The following is a 25,701-nucleotide window of genomic DNA, read 5'->3' as shown; positions in this document are numbered from 1 at the left end:
TTGGGACACTAAACCTTGCCTTGGTGTTCACGGAAGTTTACTGTCCTAATGCTGTGAGACATTCTGATAAGACCAGCCAAAGAAGGGGAATCAGTTCTCATATTCACCTCTACGGCCTTTGCCTACAGCTAACCAAGGCTTCTCAGAAATGATTTTGAGGCTCAGAGATGAAGCAGTGAGGGCCAGCCCAACGTCTTCTGCCTTTGGAAGGGAAACAGTGAGGGGAAGATATGGAAGTGGGGCAGAGAGGCAAGGGGAGAACCGCAGCTGTAACCATGAAACCAGGTTTCATGTTGTAGGCAGGCATGAAAACAAGTTTGTCATTACCATCGGGCCCTGTCGTAGGCTTATAACCAAACCAATTATCAACGTGACCAGGCTTAGTATCCCTTAAGTGTCCCCCCTGCTAACTGTTCGCAAGAATTACAATTTCTCATGTCTCTGTCTTTATCTGAGGCCAGCTTCTGCTTCACAATGAAATTTTGCCTATTAGACCCTCCCTGCTTGCTTTCTTGAATAGCTCTTGTCTGATACCTTGCCTAAGGCTTTTTGACAGTCTAGCTACATTACTTTGACTGATTGCCTGTTATCTACCACTTTATGAAAGAATTCTTGAAGAAATGAGGGGGAAATAATCAAAAGGAAATTAATGGGATGTTTTTCTTTGAAAAAAAAAAAGAAGTGGTAGATGCTTTTAAGCTGTGGTTCTGTTGGTTTATTAGTCTTCTGTATTATTCTTTAAATTATAGTCTGAGATAATTTGTAAGGTCTGTGAGTTGGCTACATTTTTCTGCATTGCTCCTACAACTCTTTAAACACACATTTTGTATTTGTTGTACACCAATCCTCTAGAGCAATAACTGTTTCTAATGAAATTGTACATTTTTTCTTGGCAGTTTAGTCACTTCCTAAATTCAGTTCATTGGACATAGCCATCTGGGTCTTGGGGCTTAATGATTTTTAAAAATATCAGTCATCACTGATTTAATCAATGTTTTTGTTCTCTGCCCTGTCTTTCTGATCAGGAAGAACTATATCTAGTTTAAGAAGTTCCACACTGTCATCAATTAAATTTACTAGAGCCAGATCACTGTCCCTGTTGTCTTCCTTTTTTCCCTTAACCTTGGATGGTCCATAAAGCCCACCAATTCTTTGGTAGGGTTCCATCTTCCGATGAATTCAAAGAATTTGTTTCATTCTTCCCTCTATCCACTCTTCAAAATACATTTCTATCTTTTTTATGTTTCCTTTCGTAACTTGCATGATGGTGCATAAAGGCCTTCTTAAATGTGAGATTTTCAAAATTAGAAGGTTTTTTTCCCCCTGTTTGTCTTGAATGTCCTCTATCACTTTGCCACTTAGCTCTAGAAGCTTATTTCTTGCATTCCTGGTTCAGAGGCAGATCAGAAAGAAAAAAAAAATGTATATACACATAACCTGGAAAACAATAGTCTCTCAAATAATGCCCATACAGTTTTGGTTTCAATGCTAGGCAGTTGATTAATTTTATTTTCTAACTGCTTCTGTCATACTGTTACTTTTTGATATCACATTTGTCCCTTGGACATCATACCTAATTGTACATAGTAAATGATTCTATGATTTTATGATACAAATTTTCTGAATTTGTACCTGGGTGTTTCTTAAGGCTAGGTCAAGGTGTTGTTTCCTATTGCACTTGGATTTTGCAGCTCCAGAAAACAGATGCCTACAGAGGTGGAGAACTCTCTCTGAATTGCTGTCCCACTGTGCTATTTGACTTGCTTCTTGATAGCTGTAGTCTCACATTATTATGACTGGTTTCTTCTTCCATCTCTGTCAGTGCAGTGCACTCAGTTTCATAATTTCTTAGTTCTTCTTGATCCAGAGACAAGTATAGACAGATCCAGGAATATGTACAGATATCCTATGCATACCCATAGGATATCCAAGGATTCATATTTCTATGTATTCAGTACTGCTATCCTTGAATTCAGAATTGTTATTTTCCTTCGTTCCATGGAAGTCTTCACCTGTAGCTCTAGTTCCGTGTTTCACCAGCCCCACGTGTAACTACTTCTCTCTGCACATTTGTAGCTATGTGTTACAGCATTATATTAGTGGTTGTAGCTTGTGCAGTTTCTGCAATGTTCATTGTACCAAGGTCCTTCTCTATAGCAAAACACTCTAGTTAACATGTTTGTGGTTTTAATTTCCTTGATTTTGTATACAGATATCTGTAGGCTGTATTCTTGATGAAGAGCCTTTTCTTATTTGACGTCCTATCCCTTCAAGACCATTTGCTTTGTTCTTACTTTGGTCCTATTTTTGATCTGTTGTAATCCAATCCTATTCTGTACCAGTATATTACAGACATAGAAAACAGATGTGTCTGCCCAACTTCCCTGTTTCTGTTGGCTTCCCCTTTGCTTTTAGCTTATATACTCTATATCTTGGCTATTTCAGATGGCAATTGTTGTTTCCACTCTGGCCAGGGTAAATTCTATCCCTTCTGTATCACTTTTCCTGCCTCTAAGCATTTTTAGTATCTCTTAAATGTTTACCCCCTTACTCTAGCTAAAACTTGGTTTGGAGTTACCCTGAATACCTTCATGCCGGAGACCTGGTTTCACAGGAGTGAGCTGTCATATGACAAAAGTAGAAACCATAAAGTGGTTATGTTCAACAACTGTTCCAGTATGTTGCAGTCAGTATTATCCCTCAGCCTGTTTACTCTCCTGTCCTTTCTTTTGTACAGATTTTTTATCCTCAAACCTTCTTGCTTGGGTCCCTGACAGACACTGAAAGAGGTGTAGCACATGCACCTGGAGACACAGTTGATGTTCAGCTGTGTTTCATTTATACAGGACTGCTACTGGGAAATGTGGCACTAAGATTAGATGCATTTGATCCTCACTGTTCACAAGAAGCACTAAGGGATCAGTTTAAATGCAAAAGTGACAGGTTCTTATACAAATTCAGCATTAGTCAAGCCTCCTCCTGATGAAGGGAATGAAGGGCATCTCCACAGAGGAAGGGTTCCAATAAGTAATGGAACAACTCTTGGTGGAGATTCCCGTTTTCTGTTCTGGGAAGCACAGATTTTCATCAGAGATGCAAAAACTGGAATGAAACCTATCCTGAGGGATGGTGTTAGAAATTAAGTTGGGTATTGCAAGAACCTTTAAAAGTGGTTGTCTTCCATATGAATCTATGAATTTAGCAAGCCAGAATGTCTAAATGCATGGACCACACTACTGGTGTGATGTCACAGTTAAATGGAGGGAGAGGAAGGGAGAGAGGTGTTTCCTAGAGCACCCACTTCAAAGAGTCTATGAGAGACTTCTTTGGAAGAGTAGGACTCAGTCTATCCAACACACTCTCATATGGGGCTGTTCAGCTCTTCGAGATGTCTGACCCACAGGGAGGAGAGACAGAGAGAAAAGTTCAGGAAAACAACTTGGCCATAAGGTCTCTCTTTGCTCATACCCAAGGCCTCAGCGGTGACAGTGTAGATCCAGAAGTGATGACAAGCTGAGTCATTTTGGAAACAACCAGATCGGCTATAAGCTGTCTGTCCTCTTCCACATGCTCCCCGATCAGGGGCATCGAGCTGTCCATCACCTGCCACAGGAGGGAAAAACAACAGATAATAAGGAGGTTTCCTGGTGGCAGATGCCTGTTTCAACTCACCTCTCACATTAGCCTGTTTTGTGTCTCCACATCCTTGCCAGCACCTACAGTTACCACTCCCTTCCATGCTGAAACACGCTTGACATTCCGAGGCGTGGGATTTTGCTTTTTTTTTTTTGGAAATAGGATGTACTTCCCCCCACTCCCCATTTTTCTTCCCTTCACATCTTGGAAGCCAAGCCAAGCCTTCTGGTGGCTGGAGGCTTCCTAAATCAACTAAACACAAACTTTCTTCTTCGCGTGTCCTAAGGAGATGCTGCTGATGGATGAGGTCTCCCTAGCATTGTCCCACAGTATTTGGGGGTGACATTGCGGCAGAAAGAGCCACAGGAGAAGAGAAACAACATATGCCGAAGCCTGAGGAGGTGAGAGCAACAGGGACTAGAGGAAACCAGGAAACATTTGGGATTAATCCACACAAAGCACTGCACCCTGAGAGATGAAATAAACACTGTGGATGTGTAATGAATAGGATGTCACCGAAACAACAGCACCCAATGCAGGAAAGTAAACCTACTCTCTGCTTGTCTTCTTGATATTGTTGCTATACGACTGCTTCCCAAGCAAGTACCACAACCGTGCTGGGGAAAGCTGGGAAGCAAGACCGTGGGTATGGGGGAAGGAGAACAGTCAGAGGGTCTTTGAGGTAAGAAGTGGTCTGACAGCAACAATAATAACAAAACCACAGCAGACCCTCAGCTGTATAGCAGCCTTAAACATAATTTTCAACAGTTCATCATAAATCAAGTGCTTTGCAAACATTAGCTAAATCCCACAGGAAGAACTGCACTACGATGAAGTTCAGATTCAGCTGGAGTAAATTTAATTGTACGAAAATATCAGGGTTGAAAGAGTTTATTTTCTTTTGCTTTTATTTTTAAACCAAACATTAAAAACCCTGGAAATGCAGAGTTAAAGGTTGCATTGCTCAAGAAAGGCATTGACTCATGCTCAGATAACGATCAGAAGTGCACTCCACCCTGGCAAGGCTGCAAGAGGCCACTCTTGGAGTGAAATGGAAAGTTTTGCACCCTTCTTTTTTTTTTTTTTATTATTATTATTTAAAGCAGGGGAGGTCAGTGAGGTGAGTTCACTGAGTTTGTATTGTGGTCTTTTCTTGCTGAATATTAATTTGGATTAATTTCTATAGGTGGTGTCTCTAAGAACACTGGAGAAGCTGCCTGGGAAGCTCTAACTGGGGGTTGCAGGAAGAGTGAGTTGATGTTTATCTCCATGGCCAACATGATCCAGGGGGAGAAAGGAGGGGGTCAGAGAATTAAAAATTAGATGGACCTGCTCAGTTAATACGCTACGTGGCTTTTCATTCCGCTGGCCACTTCGCTTTCTCCACTGAAAAATGAGGTGGGGAAAGGAGATGTTTCCCAGCGATGTCAGGGAACGGCCGGCTCCCGTCCGTGTGTCCCCAGCCAGGGGCTCCTGGGGGCCCTCCAGCAGGTTCCTGCGCGGGTCTCCCCCTCCTCCGCTCCCACCTCAGCAGCATTCCCGTTTCATTTGGCAACTCCACACAGGAGGAGAGAGCTCTCCCCGCTCCCTGCGAGGCACCGTGCGAGGCCGACCGCTAGATGATGCCGTTACCCTGCCGCCAGGCTGGCCTGGCGCCTGGCTCCCTCGCCCTCCCTGCCAGCAGCTGGGGTACCGCTCTACTCAAACACCCCAAACTCCTCGTTTCCTCATCTTGAGGACTGATTTCCCCTATTTCTGTGGCAGCACGGCTGGAGAGGAAGGGGAAAATACTCTAAAACAGAGGCACCGGAGGGAATGAACCCTGGAGCAGGTCCCACCTGAACCAGTGAGGGTGCACCAGGGGTGAGGGTATCTCCAGTCCTGCTGTGTAGGGTCTGGCAGGGGAACGGGAGCGGTGGGAGGTTTGCAGATATGGGAATGAACAATCACACGCATAAGGGAAGGCCTTTGGTAATAGCTGTGATTTCTGTGGGCAAAATGACACAGCTGGTTGCCGCTGAACTGAAAAGGAGCATGAGATGTCACCTTGTCTGTCCTCTGGGGAAAGGGGAATTGCTCTGGAACTTTGCAGATATGAATGCTAATGGTGAAATAAATCAAATGGCTGAGAGGAGTATGTGAATCACAGGTGGGTTGCACTCACCCGTTCCTGGGGAGATCACAGAACAGCTGGGTAAGACAAGAAGATGTCGGCACATATGGATCCAGCCTTTGTAGCTGCCCAAGGTCAGTGGCTGCTGCTGATGCAGCTGCTGTTGCATGATAAGGTTTAGGAGGGGGAGAGCGGAAAGTGTCGGGGCAGAGAAGAGACTCAGGAAAACCCCATCCTGATCCTTCCCTTGTGCCTATCTGGCACTGAGGCCTGAAAGCTGGACTTGTTATTCTGCGCTCTGATGTGCATAAGCAAGAGTGTTAGGTGACTTTCAGGGAAGGAAGGAAGGAAACAAACAGATGATTAGACGTATCAAAAGAAATGATACAGCGGTGCTGAAGGGATGGGCAGGCCTTCTTGCAGGGCAGCGAGGAGCATGTCTAGTAACACAGCTTATCTGTATGGCAGGTAGGGCTTAGCTGATACAGGAGGAAGAATAAATCACATGGATCATTTTACTTGCCCTCTACTCACTCCATATCTGTCAGCATAGCAGAGATGTGGAAAAGGGTTAGATCAACAAAAAAAGGGAGGGAGGAGATTATTAAACCATACATGCTGCTGAGCTCTTTTGAGAATCTGGCTGCTAACAGTGGTACTGAACTTGCACTGTTTTGGGGAGCTGGCCTTCTGATCCAGTGATGAACTGCTGCCTGTTCATGCTGAATATTCCCTTAAAGTGGCAAAGTTCTTTAAAGCAGAGGAAAAAGAAATACCAGCATTTACCATTAATTTCACAGCTGCTTTAATAGAATGAAACTTTGAAGAAGTCTACTGATTTCTTCCAAGTTTTCAATATGAGCCTTGAAAACGGTGCATAATGTGCTAGTGCTTTGATGGGCAGAAACGTACTAGATTCTGCTGTTTGCCATGGGGAAACAAAAGAAGGTGAAGTTCAAGTAACAACAAATACCACGGGTGCAAGATTACGCTTATGCTGTGTTGATAACTCATCTGTCTTTATCTGATTCTGTTTGCAACAAACCACTGTAATAAATCTCAGTTCACAGAACTGCCCATCACTACCTCTACGAATCTTTCCTAGAGAACTGCTTTGCACTGTGAAAAGTTAATTACTGCCTGCGACTGCATTGTGCAAATTCCGTATTTGTTCAGCTCATTTAGGTGTGCTTTCTTGTAAAATGTCACAGCACACTGTTCCTTCTCACCAAGAAAAATACAACTGTCACACTGTCAAATAACTTTTATCTCCCACTATCAAAAGAAAAAAGCAAAATAAAGGATCAGTTTCAGACCAAGAAAAGTACCCCAGGAAGTAGGCTGGAGGCAATTAATTACTTGTCAGCGTCTCCCTCAGATCTGCATAAAGTAGAAAAGGTGCCTGTTTGGCTTTGTTCTGCTCTTTGTATGGCACTACTCTACTCCTTTCCCAACAATGTCCATCAGCCTGGCATCTGAATGCCTGGCTAGCTGTTGGTATGTCAGGCCAGCTCAATCAGGTTCTCCACTGGGATAGTTCAGCATGATCCATCTGAAGCTGTTGTGTTTCTCCTGATTTGTGTCATATTAGATCAATTTCTTTTTACCTTGGTCTCAGACACAGGAGTCTTAGCGTGCATTTCTCTCTGTGTGCAAGCTGATGATGGCTGTTAGTGTACAGATGTGCTTTTCATCCAGCCAGTCGCACATGGGGGCAGATGTGAAAACCCAGAGGTATACCCAGACAGAGGCATATAATCCTTGAGCACAGAATTGGCCATGTGTGCACGTACATAGGCTTATGTGCAGGGATAGATGCAGGGATATGAAAACCACATCTCATGTTTGACCATGTATGGACATAGTCCAAATGTCCTTACGGTCGTCTCTAGCAAGACTGCTTACTTGCTTTTCCTTTCTCAGGTACGTGTGCATAGATATAAAAGTGTGTGGCAGGGAGACGGTCTGCTCTGGGGGATGCTCCTCTAGGTGCTGATGAATTACGTACAGGAACAGACCCATCAGCCGTGGCCCCATCCCTTCAGGAAAGACAGAGGCTCACCAGTGTTTGCTTGCTGGCAGCACGCTTATATCACATGGCCTTTGACAGGTCACTGCTCCCCGGAGAGCAGACACATAATGCAGGAATGCGCAGTCGCTGGAGGGCTCATGTGGTTCTCATCAGCAACCCAACCCTCAGCGGGTGGGACTGCTCTCCCACACATAGCTTTCCAGTGTGTCAGCACCCCTGCATGAAGCCATAGGCTGGCTCTGCTCATCTTCCGCGGCTGGCCTGTGTTGGTGGAGTTTACAGCAGGTCAGATGCTGTGCCTCCTTGAGTCACACAGTGACAGAGGCACTTGCTTATGCGCCAGATTTTCTCTCCCCCGGAGAGTCTCTTAAGTTTCCACTTTGATTTTCTGGCCAGCTTTTCCTTCTCTGCCCTGTTAGGGTGACCTGAGCGTGCTATTTACCCCTCTCCCACGTCTGCCTCCTGGCCTGGCAAGAAGTACATTGAATTTTAGCTCTCAGAGCCACAGTCTGTCCAGCTCTGAACACAAAAGTTTGTAGTCCACATTGCCCAAAGTAATTCTGTGGTGTTTTGTTTTGCTGGTCTGTTATTGTAGTGAATGCTGTCTGGGCAAAAGATTTTAGAAAATACACCTGTTTTTTAAAATAAATTATGCCTGCTACTTACGGACCTTCTTGCTACACTCTCACCATTTATTTTACTCTTTTAAATTAGGTGTAGTTAGGACTTATGATATTGAGTTTCCCTTTAAAGTGATTGGAGAAAAACAGGCTCATTTAGGGAGAAACTGAGATTTTTAATGGACTTAATCATCTGTTGGGCATCTGTGTGGGTAATGGGGGGAGGTTACTATCACTAATATGTTAGCATCACTTGAATTCAGGTTGGGCTGAATATGAGCATGTTTGTTCATGATGCTATTGATCCCTACTACCAGCTTTGGGAGATGCACTGGCTTTGCAAGTGCTCAGCCTAGGAAGGATGGTACTGGCACACCGGTGCACTGAGACACACCAAACTTTGGATGCTGCCAGCAACACTTGCAGGGTGTTATGTGCTCTGTAAGAAGGCAGCTTCACGTCTGTCCCGTGCTGGTAAGGTTATGCACTGTGGGGATTTATCAGCCGGAAAGCTGGAGTGACCAAGCAGTCTGTGGCTCTCCTTTTCCTTTCACAGTCCACATTGAGAGATGAAAGCACTTCAGCCCTGACACCTGGCTGCATGTGTGCCAGTTTCGCTTCCTTGCGTATCAGTGGGCCGCAGCTTGGAGGATGCAGGTAGGCACGAAGGAGCAGTGACTGCTGGACCATGCACACAGAAGGAAGTGAGCCCATTGGTGCACACGAACTCTAAGGGAGTATGCTTGCAGATACACTTCCCAAAGGAGACTTGCATTCAGGTTCCCCATGCTCTCACCTCAATGATATAGTCTCTTCCGTCTTTGCTGTGGACAGCTTTGACAGCGCAGATGTCAAGCCCTCCAAACATTTCCGCGCAGGCATCTGCCCAGAGTCTGTACCTGCAGAAACCACAGAAGCACGGCCTAGGATTAGCTGTCATTGGGTAGTCCACCAAATACAGCCACCCGTCCTACTGCCCATAGGAGCACAAAGAGAATCAGGAGCCCTTTTTTTCACAGGGCATACTTCATATGCTCTGCTGGGTCATTGCCTCCCTCTCTTACACAGACGATAGATTAAAAAAAAGAATCCTGCCTAAAGTTTCCATTCATTTCAGATTCTTTCAATCCTGCCCTCAAAGCCACCTAAAAATGTTTCTTTTGCTCCTTGGTATTTACATCAGATCTCCAGTTGGTTGTCATTTAGCCAAGCTATAAATATTTAGCTCATTTAATCTCCCAGTAGCGTTGGCCTCTTAGCCATTTGTATTGGCTTTACCTGAAAGCCGTCCACTATACAGGCAGCTTTCTCCTGATGCAGCTGGAATAGGATTGGAAAGTCAGTGCAGAATTGAGCAAGGAGTAGCCATCCCCTCCCTGATCTGTAATCCAGCGGCTCCTGCACTTTACAATTTACTCTTTCAATTTCATCCTTTTACAGTTTCCTGCCTCCCTTCTATCCCTGGGGTGCTGCTCCTAGCCAGGCGGTCCCATCATGTGGACCAGGGACTGTTTTGTTAGAGGGAGAGCTACAGACTGCAGCCCTTTTCTCTAGCCATCCCAGGACAGGAACGTGAGCTGGTGCCCCCTGAGCTATCCTGGTGTCAGAGGAGCAGAGAGAATTACAAGAGGCGTATTATGGGGGGATGACATCCCCTGCTGTGGAAATGAGGAGGGAATGAAGCGGCCTGGTTTTATTTCCTGTGCAGCTGCAGAGCAGTCCCAACCATTTCAATAAAAATAATAATTTCAGAACAGCAGATCTGTAAGCAGGGCTATGACAAGATGCGGAGAGGGGAAGGAAGGCCACAGCCTCATGAAAACACTGACATTTCACAGACCCTACAGGGACTGGGAAAAAGCTGTTCTGGCCAAAGAACAAGTTTATGTCCTTGAAGGCAGCCAGAGTCCCCATAGCCTGACAATATAATGACCAACTTGTGCAAACACAATGTCTGTGGGAAGAAGCAAGAATATGGCTTATATGACTACTGGTGCCCTTATCCCTAATGAAGAGACCAAGCACCTTCACCCCAGCTTCCCTGAAGAAGACAGTGCCTGAGGAGAAGTCACAGCATAAAGAGGAGAGCTATGGACCCTGTGAGCCAGGCAGCAGGCACGGGAGCCCCGCTCGTGCACTGCCGTGGCCCCACACCCAGGGGCATCATCGTGGGAACCACCCCTCTTCCTGAGGGGCATCTCTAGGTGTCTGGGTTCAGCAGCCAGGCTCCAAGATTTGTTGCCCATGCCAGAGACCCTGATAGCTATGTGTCTTCAATGTTGCTGGCCCTAGGTGAGCACCGGGAGGCATCAGGGCTGCTGGGTTGTAACAGCAGTGCTATGGGACAGAAGAGTGTGTATTTATGCATATGCATCAGGGGTAGCATTTGCAGAGGATTTACTGCCATTTTGCCTACTATTACCTGAACGTGTAAATTCTTTGGGCTACTCTTCAGTGCAGTAGGTACTTCAGGTTGTTTCTACCTCATCAGAGCATTCCAGCACATTTCTGCCTTGTTGCATGCACTGAATGACTCACAGATTTCCTCAGAGTTTGTTGCATTCACAGCTGGATAAGGCTAGAGTGGTGAATTTGGTACTACATCTATAAAATTAACCTTCAAAATGCATCTTGATAGGCTGACAGGAATCTGGGTTTTAGTCCTACAATACTGCAATGAGGGAATGTTTACCCTTCGTCCTTCAATGTATAATAATGTCCAGTTCCTACAGTCCTGTTAGGGTCTTGCAGAGTCACATTCAGCATCTGATTTGGGGCTTCACTTGCCTTCCCTGTTTCACAGGACTAAGGCTGCAGAAGGGACCTTAGATGATCACCTGCACAACTCTTGTACTCCAAAGAGGAGACATTTCTTTAATCTGATCTGAAGGAGTACAGACATTCCCCACCTCCTCCAGGCAATCCATTTCTGCGCTATGCTATCCTTACTGCTAGGAAATATTAGAAATATTCAAACAAACCTCTTCTACTATAATTTAAGCTTTTAATTTCTTACAGTATTGTACTAGTGATATAAAGAATGAGTAATGCCTATTAGCAGCCTTTCACATATTTGAAGGGCTCGTGCCCTTCAAGTTTTTCCATCTTTAGGATGAAGCGGTGTTCAGCTTGTGGACACCTTCTTCCAGCTCTGTGACATCTAATGGAGGAAAGTGAACCTCTGCACTGCAGGCATAGATTCATTATGCACAAGTCTACACTTTTACCAGAAAAATACAGTGGTCTGCTAACTGAAAAAGGTGGAAAACTACATAAGCTATTATTGCATGCTTTTCTCATAGGCTGATTATGTTTTCTCTAAGCATTCTTTTTATTGTCCTTTGGGCTCTCTCCACCTTCTTGCTATCTCTTGGCAAATGTGGTGCCCAAACCTGGACAGAGACAGAATTAATCATGATCCTGACAAACTGGAGGTGTAACCTGAAAAAATTCACTAGGAATGAGTGCCTACACATAGTTATGCATTCTATACAAATAATTTACTTTAAATAGGATGGACAACAAGTGACTTGATAGCAGTTCTGCAGAATAGGGTTTGGGAATTACAGCAAAGCATGTCACCATGAGTCAACAATGTCATGGAGTTGCAATATTAGCAGATATCACAGTGATTTGAATATATTGAAGGACCATTCGCAAATTTTAGTCTAAGATATACATGAGGCTATTCCTTCTGTTCAGTTCAGCAGTGAGAAGACCTTACCTAAACCAGTGTCCACTTTTGGGAGACGAATGCAAAAAAAGAGCTTTTAACACTTCAGCTGACAGATTTTTCCCTCTGTTGAGCAGAAGAACACTTTTCTGTGTCTGCCTCTCATTATTAATGTACTTACAGTAACTTACTTCTTGTTTTGTGCTGTACCTTTCTGATTTTATCCCTACATATTTGTGCTGGTGTGCTTGACCTTAGCAATATGGCCTTGTTTCCTGTGGCTACATTCACTAAAGATCTAATGATTTAGCGATGCTGGCCTCTAGCTGTACTTCCAGTCTCTTCTCCAAAATAGGACAGTTTGTGTTTGTGCTCTTAGTATATTTTTAAGGAAACACTTAGTCTTTTAAACTCCTTTATCCACCCTCCCAGGAGACCTCAATTACCAGTTCTCTCAATTAACCAAAGTCTGAAATACAATTCCTCCCTTCTCACCCAAGAATATCAAATGCTGTCTTGAAACCCTCTTCCTTACCTCTCTGTCATTGCAATCTGTTCTAGCATCGCGGAACCTGTGTTTGCCTTCCAGTTTCCAGAGATCGATGTCCTCCTAGGAAAACAAACCAAAAACATAACCCGAACATGAAAATACACTCCTGCCCCGTCCTCCCTCATACTGTAGTCCTCATTCTTGACTCAGTGCTTGTACAGGAGAGGATGAGATTCTTCCTCACAGAAGCCTTTCCAAATCCTTCCTCAACAACACTGCATACAGGCTATGTTGTTCAGACTCATGAAAAGCTGAATGAGGAGTTAGACAGGGAAACCTCCAAGGAACCTTGAGCACACATCAAGCTCTGGGAGTACTTTCTTTCTTTATACAGAAGACCCAGGAGACCTGAAAAGTCTGTAGAAGATCTCTGGGATAATCACCCTTGTTTTCTGCAATGGTAGCATCTGCCGTCCATGGAAAAGCAACTTTCCAGGCAAACATCTGCTTGAGCAGCTCCACAAATGCCAGCTCTGACATTCTGGGTCTCTAACTTTGATTTCAATTGTACTGGTGTCATAGAAGTGTCATGTCACTGAGTTTTCATTGACCTGCCTGTGGCTTACTGTGTCTGGGCTTGGAGAATGTAGAATTGCAAAATTGTTGGAGTATGGTTAGCTGTAACTGATGGTTAATTTCCAAAAAAGGTACTGTTGCTGCCAAATTCTGGGATTCATCATCATCCATCAAGGGATGAAAATTTTCCTTTTTTTTTTGACCTTAGGCACAAGGCAGACCCTGGACAGCTTGCTGTGGCAACACTGCAGATAACCCTGGCATAGTGTGCAAGCTAGGACAAGTCAACAAGCTGACAGGATACATCCAGGGAGCATCTCCATGCTGAGGAAGATTTAGGTAAAGATTTAGGAGGCGAGTATGAGGTATGATCCAACATTTCAGCATGAGGTTGTGGGAACCCTTGCTGCCAGTTCTCTCACCTTTTGAACGTGATGTGGAAAAGAGACTCTGAACTTGCAAACCTACATGAAACAGTGGTAATACTGATGTCCTGCTAGACTATAAACCTGCGTCATTATAGTTGACTACCTAAGGTTCCCCTTTACTCTGGTGAGGGACAGCATGGAGTCCTTTTTCCATTTCTCTTCTAAAGTGATATATGTACTTGCTGTGAAATCTAAATGTTTTTTGTAACCGTATATAAAGGGGGAGGGGTGGGGGCAAAGGATCATGATTACTGTGTTGAATGACTGTGTTTCCAGAGAGTTGACTCTTGTCCCTTGTTCCCTTCACCAACATCCATCTTCCTACCCTACTTTCTAAGCAAAAGAATGGGTTCCTCCTCAAGCTTTGATTGTTATGAGCTCTTTGGTGGCCTGTAAGGTCAGTATTCAACCCTCAGCCTCTCTTTCTCTTTTCACTTGGGGTTCTTAGGATTACATTTTTCAGTTCTGCAATGGGAAGAACAACTCTTTATTAACATTTACGTTCAGAAAATTGCCCTGCAGTGGCAGATGGCATCCAACATCCCATTAGTACTGATGAGAACTCCTGGAGTCTCATTAGTGAGAAGATGATTGGATATCACTGTTCAGAAAATGTACCTGGCATACCAAATGTAAGCAGCTGTGTTGTCCCTGAGAAAACCAAACCACAGCTATACAGTTTTACAAGGAAATCTGATGTGGAAAAGCTCCCAAAATAAGAACTCTGCTCTAGCCATTGGGCTGATTGGTTTGACTTGTTTATGCCTACCCATCTCCAGCCAATATTGGGCATAAGATATAAATATTTATCTAAGCTGTATCCCTAATTTTCCTGTTAGTGAACTTTGCTGTTTTAAAATGGAATAGCTTCAGCTGAAGCCTTCTGGACCAGTCATCAAACTCCTACACCATCGCCTCTGTCAAGATCACTGTCTTCCGGTCATGTCTGAGCAGTTCAGGTGTCAAGCATGCCACCAAATTGTTCTTGCTCTTGTTCTTGTTCTTGTTCTTGTTCTTGTTCTTGTTCTTGTTCTTGTTCTTGTTCTTGTTCTTGTTCTTGTTCTTGTTCTTGTTCTTGTTCTTGTTCTTGTTCTTGTCCTTGTCCTTGTCCTTGTTCTTCTTCCTCTTGTTATTCTTCTTCTTCCTCTTCATCTTCCTCTTCTTCTTCCTCTTCTTCTTCTTCTTCCTCTTCTTCTTCTTCTTCTTCCTCTTCTTCTTCTTCCTTTTCTACTTCTTATTTTTTCTTTCCCTTTTTGTATTCAACCTGAAGTGGAAAAGGAGACACGACAAATATCTTTCCCTAAGGATGCTCTGCCTCAAACCCAATTTTTCTTAGGGACTGAAAGTCAAAGAGCTTCTTAGTAGTCATCCAAAATATCAGGGGCCACAACAGTGTACAGCCAGTATCTTAAAGGAAAAAAACCCAGAAAACCCAGGCTCTTAGGGATCAGTTAATCAAGCTGATTTGTGACCAAGGTTACCTTCAGCATTGCTTAGGATAAGTGGATAGACTAGCAGATCATGGGCTGTTGGTGTATTGGGTTTGTGTGGCAAGGTTTTGGTAGCGGGGGCACTACAGGGGTGGCTTCTGTGAGAAGCTGCTAGAAGCTTCCCCCATGTCTGATGGGGCCAGTGCCAGCCGGCTCCAAGATGGACCTGCCACTGGCCAAGGCTGAGCCCATCCATGACAGTGGTAGTGCCTCTGGGATAACATATTTAAAGAAGGGAGGAAAAAACCTACAGCAGAACAACAGCTGAAGAGAGGAGTGAGAATGTGAGAGGAACAACTCTGCAGACACCAGGGTCAGTGGTGGAGGTGCTCCAGGTGCTGGAGAAGGGGTTCCCCTGCAGCTTGTGGTGAAGTCCACGGTGAGGCAGGCTGTGCCCCTGCAGCCTGTGGAGGTCTGTGGTGGAGCAGATACCCACCTGCAGCCCATGGAGGGCCCCACAGTGAAGCAGGTGATGCCCAAAGGAGGCTGTGACCCTGTGGGAAGCCCACGCTGGAGCAGGCTCCTGGCAGGACCTGTGGCCCCGTGGAGAGAGGAACCCAGGCTGGAGCAGGTTTGCCAGCAGGACTTGTGACCCCATGCGGGACCACACTGGATCAGGCTGTTGCTGAAGGGCTGCACCCTGTGGAAGGCACCCACGCTGGAGCAGTTCCTGAAGAACTGCAGCCTGTGGGAAGGACTCATATTGGAGAATTTTGTGGAGGACTGTCTCCTGTGGGAGGGACCTAAGGCTGGAGCAGGGTCAGAGTGTGGGGAGTCCTCCCCCTGAGGGGGAAGGAGCAGCAGGAACAATGTGTAATGAACTGACTGCAACCCCAATTCCCCATCCCCCTGCACCACTCAGGGGGAGAAAGTAGAGAAACTGGGAGTGAGGTTAAGCCCAGGAAGAAGGGAGGGGTCGGGGAAAGCTGTTTTAAGATTTGGGTTTATTTCTCATTAGCATACTTTGATTTCACCGGTAATAAATGAAATTAATTTTTCCAAGTTGAATCTGTTTTACCCATGGTGGTAACTGCTGTGTGATCTCCCTGTCCTTCTCTTGACCCATGAGCTTCTCATCCTGTTTTCTCTCCCCTGCCCAGCTGAGGAGGGGAGTGATAGAGCAGCTTTGGTGGGCACCTGGCATCCAGCCAGGGTCAAACCCACCACAGTGCCACAACAGTGTACAGTCAGTATCTTAAAAGAAAAGACCTCAGGCTTTTAGGGATTGGTTAATCAAGCAGATTTGTGACCAAGACACCTTCAGCATTGCTTAGGATAAGCGGATACACCAGCAGACCATGGGCTGTTGGTGTCCTATACTCACCATCTCCAAGCTGGGCCATTTCAGTCCATAAGTAGTTTGTTGAGTTGAGACTAGTTGAGACACAGCTGATGTTGTATCCCCTGCAGAGCATACTGAACTGCATTTGAGGTGACAAGATCAGAAGTCACACTCATGAAACCAGAAAGGAAAGGATGTTACCCTTCTACTAAGAGCTGGTGGGAAAGAATATCTCACTCCTGAAAATCACCAGCTGCTGGCTTCATTAAAAGTGAACATCTCATGGGTCTTAACTGGAAACGATCCCTCTGTTGGACCCCAGTTGGGGTGAGGGTGGAAGCACAATTTCTGCCCCAATTTCCCCTGCTACGTGAGCAGTATTCATGTTTTCCCTTTACCAGTATTATGACAGCTAAATGCATTTGGTGGAATTTTAGGAATGTATCACATGTTGCTTATCTGCTGGTTTTGAGACTGGCCTGAGGCATGGGCTAAGTAGGTGTTTGTTAGTTGTGTAAATCTGGAGTCACTGCACTGCAGTCAATGGGAAACTGAACTCAGGCCTTGGGTCATGGGCTGGAAGGAAGTGCATTGAACATCTGGGGCGGGGAGGAATGCATGAGTCACCCTGCAGCATCCTCCCTCCAGCAGATGCTTGGTGCAAAGTAAACATATTCTGGAGAATTTTGGTACACAGCCTTTCCTCAGAAGGAAGGGGCTTTTAAAGTCTATATGTGTAGATGAAAGTGTAAAAATACTGGGTAGTTTCCATGACTCACAGATCAAAGTAATTTACTTAGTGTGATGCTACTGCAGACGCTGTAATCGTCTTTAAGGCTGAGATTTGCTAGCATGGCTAATGATTCTGAGTCTTCTGTTTGAGACATCAGTGAGAACTCTGATATTTTGGTTGCTTTTACCTCTGTCCTTGGACATAGTAGGGACTTAATTCTTTATACCATAGAAAGAGCTTTCTGTTCTGTCTGATGCTGGGACAGAAGGAACAGCCCCTGATGGGACTGACTGTACCACTCTCCCAAGCTCACATCCATAAATGATTATCTCAATATAAGTCAACCTTCTGGGTTAGCAAGCCCCTGGGTAAATTTTGCTGTTTGCTTTCTTTGCTAATAAGCTTCATTTCTTATTAAGGTGTTTCCCGTTCATGGCTGTTTTCATGTGAAAACGTTTCTCATTTAGCAAACAATTGTTTGTGCAGCTATATTCCCAAGTGGGATTAGCTTTTAGTGTGACTGCTTTCTTTCCTCAGTTATGTGGTATTATTTCGGATCCTTGTCTGGATGAATGCATGGTGAGTGCAAATAATAAACGGGGAGAGGATATGGTCAAGCTAACTGGGCCTTTGTTTCTCTTAGAGGCAGACTGGGAGCAGGCTCTGGAGCCAAGGCTGACTAGGTTGGCAGGAACAGGGAATTTTAATTGATATTTTAAACCTTCCTTCCTCTGGCCAATTTGAGCCAGACTCCCTGAGATGTTAATGTAATATTAGGCAACTGTGCTATTGTTGACCTGATCATATTTAAATCTAATTTTCTCTCATTGAGTTCACATGAAGTAGTGGAGTGTCCCACAAGTCCTTTCCATGAAGAATGTGATTCAGCCATTATCTAGTTTACTTAAATACCTCTGCGCTATGAATCCAACCTGGAATTTTAGATAGCTATAGCTGAAAAATATGTGATCATGTACATTTGATTATCTTACTTTACTATGTCTCACCAGAGATATGGCCTGGGAGCTTGTAAACACAGACCCAAACCTCACAGTATTGTGGGTGTTAGGTAACATATGAAATTTATCTGGCAACCTGATGAATGTACTGCTGGAGCTGTCTACTTGTCCAGAATTTTGTGGCTGGACAAGGAGCTTCCACAGAAGCTGTGCTATTTGGCTTTTCTCATCTACTGGTTTGCAGTAAGAAGAAACAGGTTTCTTACACTGAGTCATGGTTACATCCTTAATTGACCCTGAACACTACCAACATTTGGCTGAATGCTGAATGCTTTTTAATATTTTTAAGCATGCCAGTGTTGAGGGTTGCCTTCTTGCCACCTGCCTCACTACCCCAAGGGGCAGGGAGGAGCTCCAGGACACTCACAGAAATGTCTCTCCTCCTTTCCCTCCTTTGTATGCTTCCAAGAAGCACATATGCAAAATGCTTACAGAAACCCTGCAAGCTGGCCAGGCTGAGGCCATTTGTACGCGGTGCTGTGTGCTCCTCATGTCCATGTGTGCCATGGCTGTGGTGCCACAGTCTCCAGCTGGGGTGAGGATGGGTGTTGCTATGGCTTGGATACTGTAGGACTCCATGAGTTGCAGTTGGCTCAGCCTTTTTTATTGCTTCTGCCAGATGGGAAGGGGGTGGGTTCAGTTCCCACTAGAGGGTACTGGCAGCTGGAGGAGTTTCCTGGGAAAGATGAGCCCTTTGACAGTTGGAGGGAGAGGTGATAGCTGATGGCAGAGCACAGTTACAGTGGGAACAGACAGAGAGAGATTTACACTCCAGAAACAATGAACTGATGGTAGGTAATGGAGAAGATGATCCATTAGCGTGCAGATGAATGGAGAAGAGGGATCTGGGTTCAGAGGTGGGGGGAGAACAGCAGGGCTGTTCTTCAAGGAAATTAAGTCAGCTTCCTACTCCTGCCCAGAGCAGCCACCAACTGAACCGTCTCCCCGCTGTCTTGCTCCAGCATAGCCCATAGCCACGCACTCACATGTAAGCCTTGTAGTTGCTGCCAATCTTCTGGATTCGGATGTCATACTTGGAGTCAATGAACGGCTCCGTGGTCGCATAGGTTTTTGCCATGGCTACTATGCTGGCCATGTCCCGGAAGTCGTGCTGGTTCTCAACTTTGACCTGGGTTGCCAAAATCCAATGAAAAAGTGACAAGAGCAAAAAGAATAGGAATACTTTGTGAGCAGAAGTCATCTCCGCACTCGGATAGCTCAATGTCAGTTAAAACCCACACAGATGGAGCTGACAGAGGACAGAGCAGGGATTATGTGGTTTAAAGAGAGAAGCTCCCCAGACCAACCCAACCCAGAGCAAATCAACGCCTTTCTCCCTCCTCATGCACAAGCCCTGGTAAACCTGGCACCAGGGAGGCAGCTAGACCTTTGCCCAGATGGCTCTTGCTCCTATGATGCTTCAGAAAAATATTTGATCTCTTAAGGGACATTACTTCATTCAAACATTGCAACTGCTGTTTCCCATGTTGGGATGGATGAAAACAGAGTATTGTGGGTGGTCAGGAAATAGAAACCAATGCCAGGAAATCAACAAGAGAGCTGGTTGTCCGCCACCTCTAGGCTTTAGTTCCCTGGCATTTCACATTACCCCCCTCCAGACTTTCACTGAGAAGTGGTGCAGGTCTCCTGGCTGGAAGCAAGCTCTGAAGGAAAAGGGTGTCTCTGGGGGAGCCTGTGATTCTCAGGGAGGTTTGTGTGAACACAATGCATTGGTCAGGTGTGTGGGACAGCTGGTTGAGTGTTAGGCTTGGGTTGTACTTGGAAATGAGAGGGCAGTGCCATGTGCTAAGGTTTTTCTGAGAAGCTGGCTTTTCACAGATTTGTATTCAGTTATGAGAAATGCTCTGTATCATATAAAAAAAAAGGGAGGGGGGCGAGGGGCATGAAAGAAGGACCAAAACAATAGAAGTTCTACTGATATGATCAAATCTCTACAAAACCTCACTGATTTGGGAGAGGAAATCTGAACAAGTAGGTAGTGAGAACATAGTGGACAACTTTACATCATACCATCAACCCCTGGCTTTAGTCTATTGGCAAAAACTTGTTTGGTGCATTAGAGAAACCCATGGAAATCTTGTTCCTTAGAGCTGAATGGATGCAGGAAGGGTGGGTTAACTGGTGGAAAAAAGACCAACACTGTGTGAAAAGGGTGGGCAAGTGAGTGACTTTCCTTATGTATTACCTACACTTCATAGTTTTGTAGCACTCTGAGACCACAGTTGGGGATTGCAACCCTGCTTTGCTAATTGCCTTATGACAACCAGTCAGTGTCTGCCACGGGAGAATTTCCCAGTTGCGTCAGTGTGTATGTTAAAGGAGGGTGATGCCAGACTATGTGGAGCCAGCTGAAGGAAATGCGTGCAATGGTATTTGGTGTTTCTTTGCAAAGAACAAACAAGTGGTTTTACATATCTGCCTTCAACCATGAGAGGGCAGGAGCCATCTTCACTAGAGAACAGAGGACAAGCCTGTTGCTAACCTGTTGTACTCCGTTTAGATGGTTTTGTGTAAGTGCCAGCTGTAACATAAACCAAAGATGCAGCCACATCCTGGTGCAGAAAAGCTCTTGAGAACTGGACAGGTTGCGGGGAAGGTGAAAAGTGCAACTAGTTTGACCTGTGACCATTTCTAGATGCCTGAATAGAAAGAAAAAAGACCTGGTCTTTGCTTCTCCTTTTGCTGAATGCCAGATACCCCTAGTCCTCCTCCCTTTTGCTGTGGTGAGGGCTGCGCTTTACCTCTTCAGGGACCACTGAGAGAGCAGAGGAAGACGACAATTGTCTGTGGTGTGGAAGGGTAGGAAAGAAAAAGGGAAATAAAAAATGCATAGGGGAAATATAAAGGCAACCATTGCACATTTTCCAGGAGGAGCAGCCTTGCTCTGGGTTATGTTGTTCCCCTCTATGTCTAAGCGGGGCTGCATGCAGTGCTGGCTGCTCCTGGTGCAGCAAGGCAGGGTGAGGTGGGAATACCCTGGAGGCAGCAGGGGAAGCATGAGAGGGGAGCACCTCACATAGGGGAAGCCCCCCAATGTGGGCACGGCTTGCAAAATACCAGGGGGAACAAGACAGGCTGTGTCAGGGCTGGGTATTTTGGTTGCGTAGATAGGAGCTGCACCGGGCTGAATGACATCAAGCTAGAGTCCCACCCAGATGAGATGATTGCAGGAGGGACTGCAGGGGCAGGCGTTACGCAGTGTTATGACATATATCTCCTGGACCCTTTTGGCAATGGGAAAAGACAAAAGCCATTATATAATGACTACTTGAAACATTTGCAGGATCTGAAACAAAATGGTGTGCTTGTGCAACAGATATCTTTGGGCCCTGGTATCCCCAGCCCAGGAATATTTGTCCCAGAGGCAGAGGAAGGGATGCTGCTTCCCTCTCCAGACTGGAATTAGACCGTGTTGTTATTTCTAGAAAGGAGCTTTATGCTCGTCTCATTAAATGGGATTTTTCCTCAAAGATACAGCATACTATGGAAAGGAAGGATCCATTTCTTTCTCCTCTCCATCACCCACTTTCTATAGGGAGAGAGGGAAAGCACTTGAAGGTGTTTTCTCCAATGGGTCTGAAGATTTTTGGTTGGGTAAATAAAGGGGAGGACTCACTGAGAACACAAAGTCGGAAATGAAAAACAAAGAAGATGATTCCCACAGTGCTACACCACTGCACAGTCCTCAGGAAACAGCTCTGCCATCTTCCCTGGCCCATGCTGGAGCCCTTCCCATGGACTTTTCAGAGAAAGCATTTCACAGAGTTCCCCTTTTAGGAGATCACGGCCTTATTTCCCACCAGGCATCAAAATAATCACACACATGAAATCTGAGCCACTGTTTGTTAATTGTTGGATCCAGCTAAATTTGACAAAATAACAGCTATGTCCTGGGTTAACGCTGGTTTAGTCCAGGGTATGCTTATTACTTCATAAATAGGAAGCACTTGAGTTACAGTCAAATTAGATTTATTTTCGTGCCTTATCTATCAAGTCCACTCTCTTATTAGCTTTCTACTTTTATATTTCATATAATTCATTTCCTCCTGCCTTGTAACCCTTTTACAATAAAATATCCATTCTCCTAACAGGAGAAAAATCCTAGAGATAACCAAAGCCAGGGTAGATGTAGTGTGACACCAGAGGGCATTATTTAAGAAGGGACTACTAACAATCATTCTAGAGCAAACAGTTACCAATTTAACTAATAAGGGATAAATCTGTCTTCTAAAATGGCAGGTTGGACAATGCATGAAGCTGAGAAAAGAAAATGGAAAGAGATCAACATGAAGCCATTTCTTTCTTTCTCTCTCTTTTTTTTTTCCTTTTGCAACCTTCTTAGGATAAATTTGATATCCCATTAGCTGCGTAGAGGAGTGCAAACACAGCCCCTGGCCTGGAAGCCTGTTTGCTTAGCTGTGCTGGCTGTTTGAGCAGCATTAGACTCGTTTTGGAGCCATCAGCTGCTGTTTGCTGTAGCATTTTAGTGACCTGTTGTGAAGAGTTTGGGCCAGTGTGTTGACAAATACCTTTTCTGATAAGAAAGCTCCCTGGGATAGTCCCTGCTTCCCTTCTGACTCTCTTCTCTAACCCAGGCACTGGCTGTGCCCTAGCACACTCCTTGTTGCTGCCTTGGAGAGGGGAATCTGGCTGGATCCCTGGGGACAGGGATTACACAGATGTGACTGTCCCTTTGCCCTGTGGTGGCACCTCAGAGGCTGATATGATGTGACCTGCAGCTGGTGCCCATTTCCACCCTCAGCCTGCATAAGAAGCACCTGTCCTTGGCTAAAGAGCAGTTTGAGGGACAGATCAGGAAGAAACACTTCTGCCCCATCCCTGCTGTTGACCGTCTTTCTAGGCCTTCCTGCAAGACAGGATTTTGGAGAGTGGGTCCTGCCATTGTTAAAAAGCCACCACTGGTATTTCCTGGGCAGTCTGAGCCACCTCCAAGGTCTGTGTGAGCACAGGTTCCTGCAGTGAGGGACCTGGGTAGAAACAACTTCTTCTTTTGTCTCACAGTTCCTGAGCCTACTGCCTCTTATATATCCCCATTGTTCCTGGACACCAGGGTCCCAGGCACTGAAAGGTACTGCCTTACAGTCCCCTTTTGCTTTTGTTAGTTACATGGCCACATGAAAATATAGTCAGCCAAACTGGCATAACTATAGTAGTCTGCTAGGGCTGCCTTAGCCTTGCCTCTCTGAGCATCATCCAGAATTAACTCTGCCTTACAGGTTAAACCCACACCACCTTGGACATGGCTTGCAGAAGCAGTTTCTATGTCCAGACTGGGGTTAGAGGCATGTTCAGCTGGAAAGTAAGCGTCCGAGGCTGAGCCAGGGCTGAGCCTGGCAATGTGGTGTTCAACTGAGTCTTGGTAGGCTTGTGAAAATGTATGGTCTGAGTGTTCTCCTCTGGAGGAACTGGTGTGGCCACACAAAGCTTGTGATTTTTCATCCCTCTCAACCTGTGCTTAGCCCTTCTGTAGCAACTTTACCATCTTAGGACAGCAGGTTTTCAGGAGCAACTCTGCACAGCAGGTTTCCTGAGTGTCTTTACCCCAGATTACACTCCCCTTCTCAGAAAATATCCAATCCAACCGACTCGCTTTCAGTTTAGGCCTGACTTTGACCCACCTCAAAATAATAAAGAAACAACAGAGTCTGCATTTCCTTATTATCCTCACACTGAAGTTCTCCACATGTTATGCTGCCTTTAATGCATTAAACCTTATAATCCCTACTAAATTCCTAATGAAGAGTTTCTGTCAGCCCAAAGTCTTGGCAGCTTTGGTCCCCAGTGCCCTGGATCAGCCACAGTTTTCTGTGTCCAGCAGAAGCTTCCAGACTGATGTGCAGGAAATGGGGATGCTTTTGCTGTTTTCAAGGCGGGTGGTACCTCCTTGTTCATGAGTCAGTGGGAACACAGTGATTGGGCTGCTCTGTTGTGAATGTTACATGTCAAGTCATTATTTGTCCTCTGTAAAAGAAAATATTTGTTCCTTGACAAACCGAGGCAGCCCTTTCCCCTTCCTTTCCTCTTTAGCACACTGGATTTTCAAAGCTCTCACTTTTGGAACATTCTATTTCCAGTCCCGAGAGAGACAAGGTGACGAACTGTCCTTCCTGATAAAAAGCTTGCAGTATTTTTACATTACAGAGTGGCTCTGTTTAGCTTGTGCTATATTTATACCAAAGGGGGAAAAAAAAAGAGCAGAAAAGTCTTTCCCATCCAGTAAGAGAGAAAATAACTCTGACCATGTTATTACGAACAACAAGTTTTTCTTCTACGATGTAATAAATTCATCTGAGCCAGGATTTGTACTGGGGAGGTGTTTTTGTAATTACGGAGCAGGAGGGGACAGGAGTTGGCTCTTCAACTGGCCTAATTAGAGAGGTCTAAAAATAAAGTAAGAGCAGCAATATATATATATATTTATTAAATTCATATAAATATATATAAAGCCGCATGAACAGATACTGTTTTTCCTCTCTTTGCAGATCTGGCAGTTGTTTCCTCCTCATGATCTGATCAGCAAGAGGTGAAGAGGCTCTTTGAGTGAATTTGCATTGCTGGGCTCTGTTCCTAGGGCAATTTAGGGTCACGTTAGCACACAAATGGTAGATACTAACACAGAGCTTTATTCTTTTCCATGGGCTCTGGCATTATGAAATCTGGAGTCAGGAAGAAATGTTATTCCCTTCTTGCTCTAATGCTCACCCTATCCAACAGAGACCGCCGATCACTTCTGGGACAGGTAGCCTCAAACTGTGCAATGCTTAAAAATGCCTTGTCCTCTTTGGAACTTCTGGGTGAACAATAGTTCAGTTCTGCACAGAGAAGGACACTTCTCAGTGTTCATCCATGGTTTCCTTGAGTACTGTTGACCCCATGAGCCTGGGCGACTTAAATACAACATGAGAAAGGTCCTTCTCTGCTGACTCTGTTGTAAACCATTGTCTAATCTGTATTCCTACAGACATTTTATTTGTATTGATACTGTATTGGACCAGCAGCATGCTGAGCACTTTTTTATGATCTTCTAGTGCCAACAAAATATAAAGTGACTCAAAATTTTGGAAGGGAGATAATGATGGTCATGGGAGGGGCTGAGGGGCCTATGTGTTGGTTTTAGATGAGAAGATTGCCTGGTGCCCCTTTGTCTCTCTGGGTGAAGGCTATTCCTGGTGTCTCTGTTCAAGTCAGTAGAGAGGCTGTTGTTTCTGGATTTCTCAACAGAAATTTCAAAGGATGCCTTTTATTGCAAGTTTTATTCTTTGTCTTCACCTGCACCTTACAAGCACGCATTACTTGGCAAGAGCATTTCTATCTCTAATGGTATACTGCCACCCCTTTTGGTTCTGACCTTAAATACTGACTGTTAATCTTTCAAGCTAAAGACAGTCTATAAAGCCTCTTTCTTACAAGTCCTAACACAGTTATTTTTCATTATAGCTTTGAGGATTCTCTGTTCAACCCTCTGATTAAAAAATGTGGTGGGTGAATTTTGTGAAAATGTTGTGAAAACAAACGGTATGTGAAAATGAAAGCCTGACTATTATAATTATGTTCTTTCTAGCCATTA

At 44.9% G+C, this 25,701-nt stretch overlaps 1 protein-coding gene across 2 annotated transcripts in view; it reads right to left on the bottom strand.

Annotated features, from left to right (window-relative positions):
• SYN3 (synapsin III) overlaps positions 1–25,701 on the bottom strand; it is a 201,142-nt gene that overhangs the window by 5,441 nt on the left and 170,000 nt on the right. For both annotated transcript variants that reach the window (XM_055809185.1, XM_027796796.2), the window contains exons 9-12: positions 19,079–19,221; positions 12,610–12,684; positions 9,198–9,300; positions 3,469–3,603 (exon numbers count right to left, since the gene is read on the bottom strand). In XM_055809185.1, coding sequence (XP_055665160.1) covers positions 3,469–3,603; positions 9,198–9,300; positions 12,610–12,684; positions 19,079–19,221 — 456 coding nt within the window. The remainder of the gene's footprint in view (positions 1–3,468; positions 3,604–9,197; positions 9,301–12,609; positions 12,685–19,078; positions 19,222–25,701) is intronic.

This window comes from Falco peregrinus, chromosome 6 (assembly GCF_023634155.1).
Source record: "Falco peregrinus isolate bFalPer1 chromosome 6, bFalPer1.pri, whole genome shotgun sequence".
Lineage (NCBI taxonomy): Eukaryota > Metazoa > Chordata > Aves > Falconiformes > Falconidae > Falco > Falco peregrinus.
Note: the sequence above shows the minus strand (reverse complement) of the source record. Positions and strands in the feature narration are given on the sequence as shown.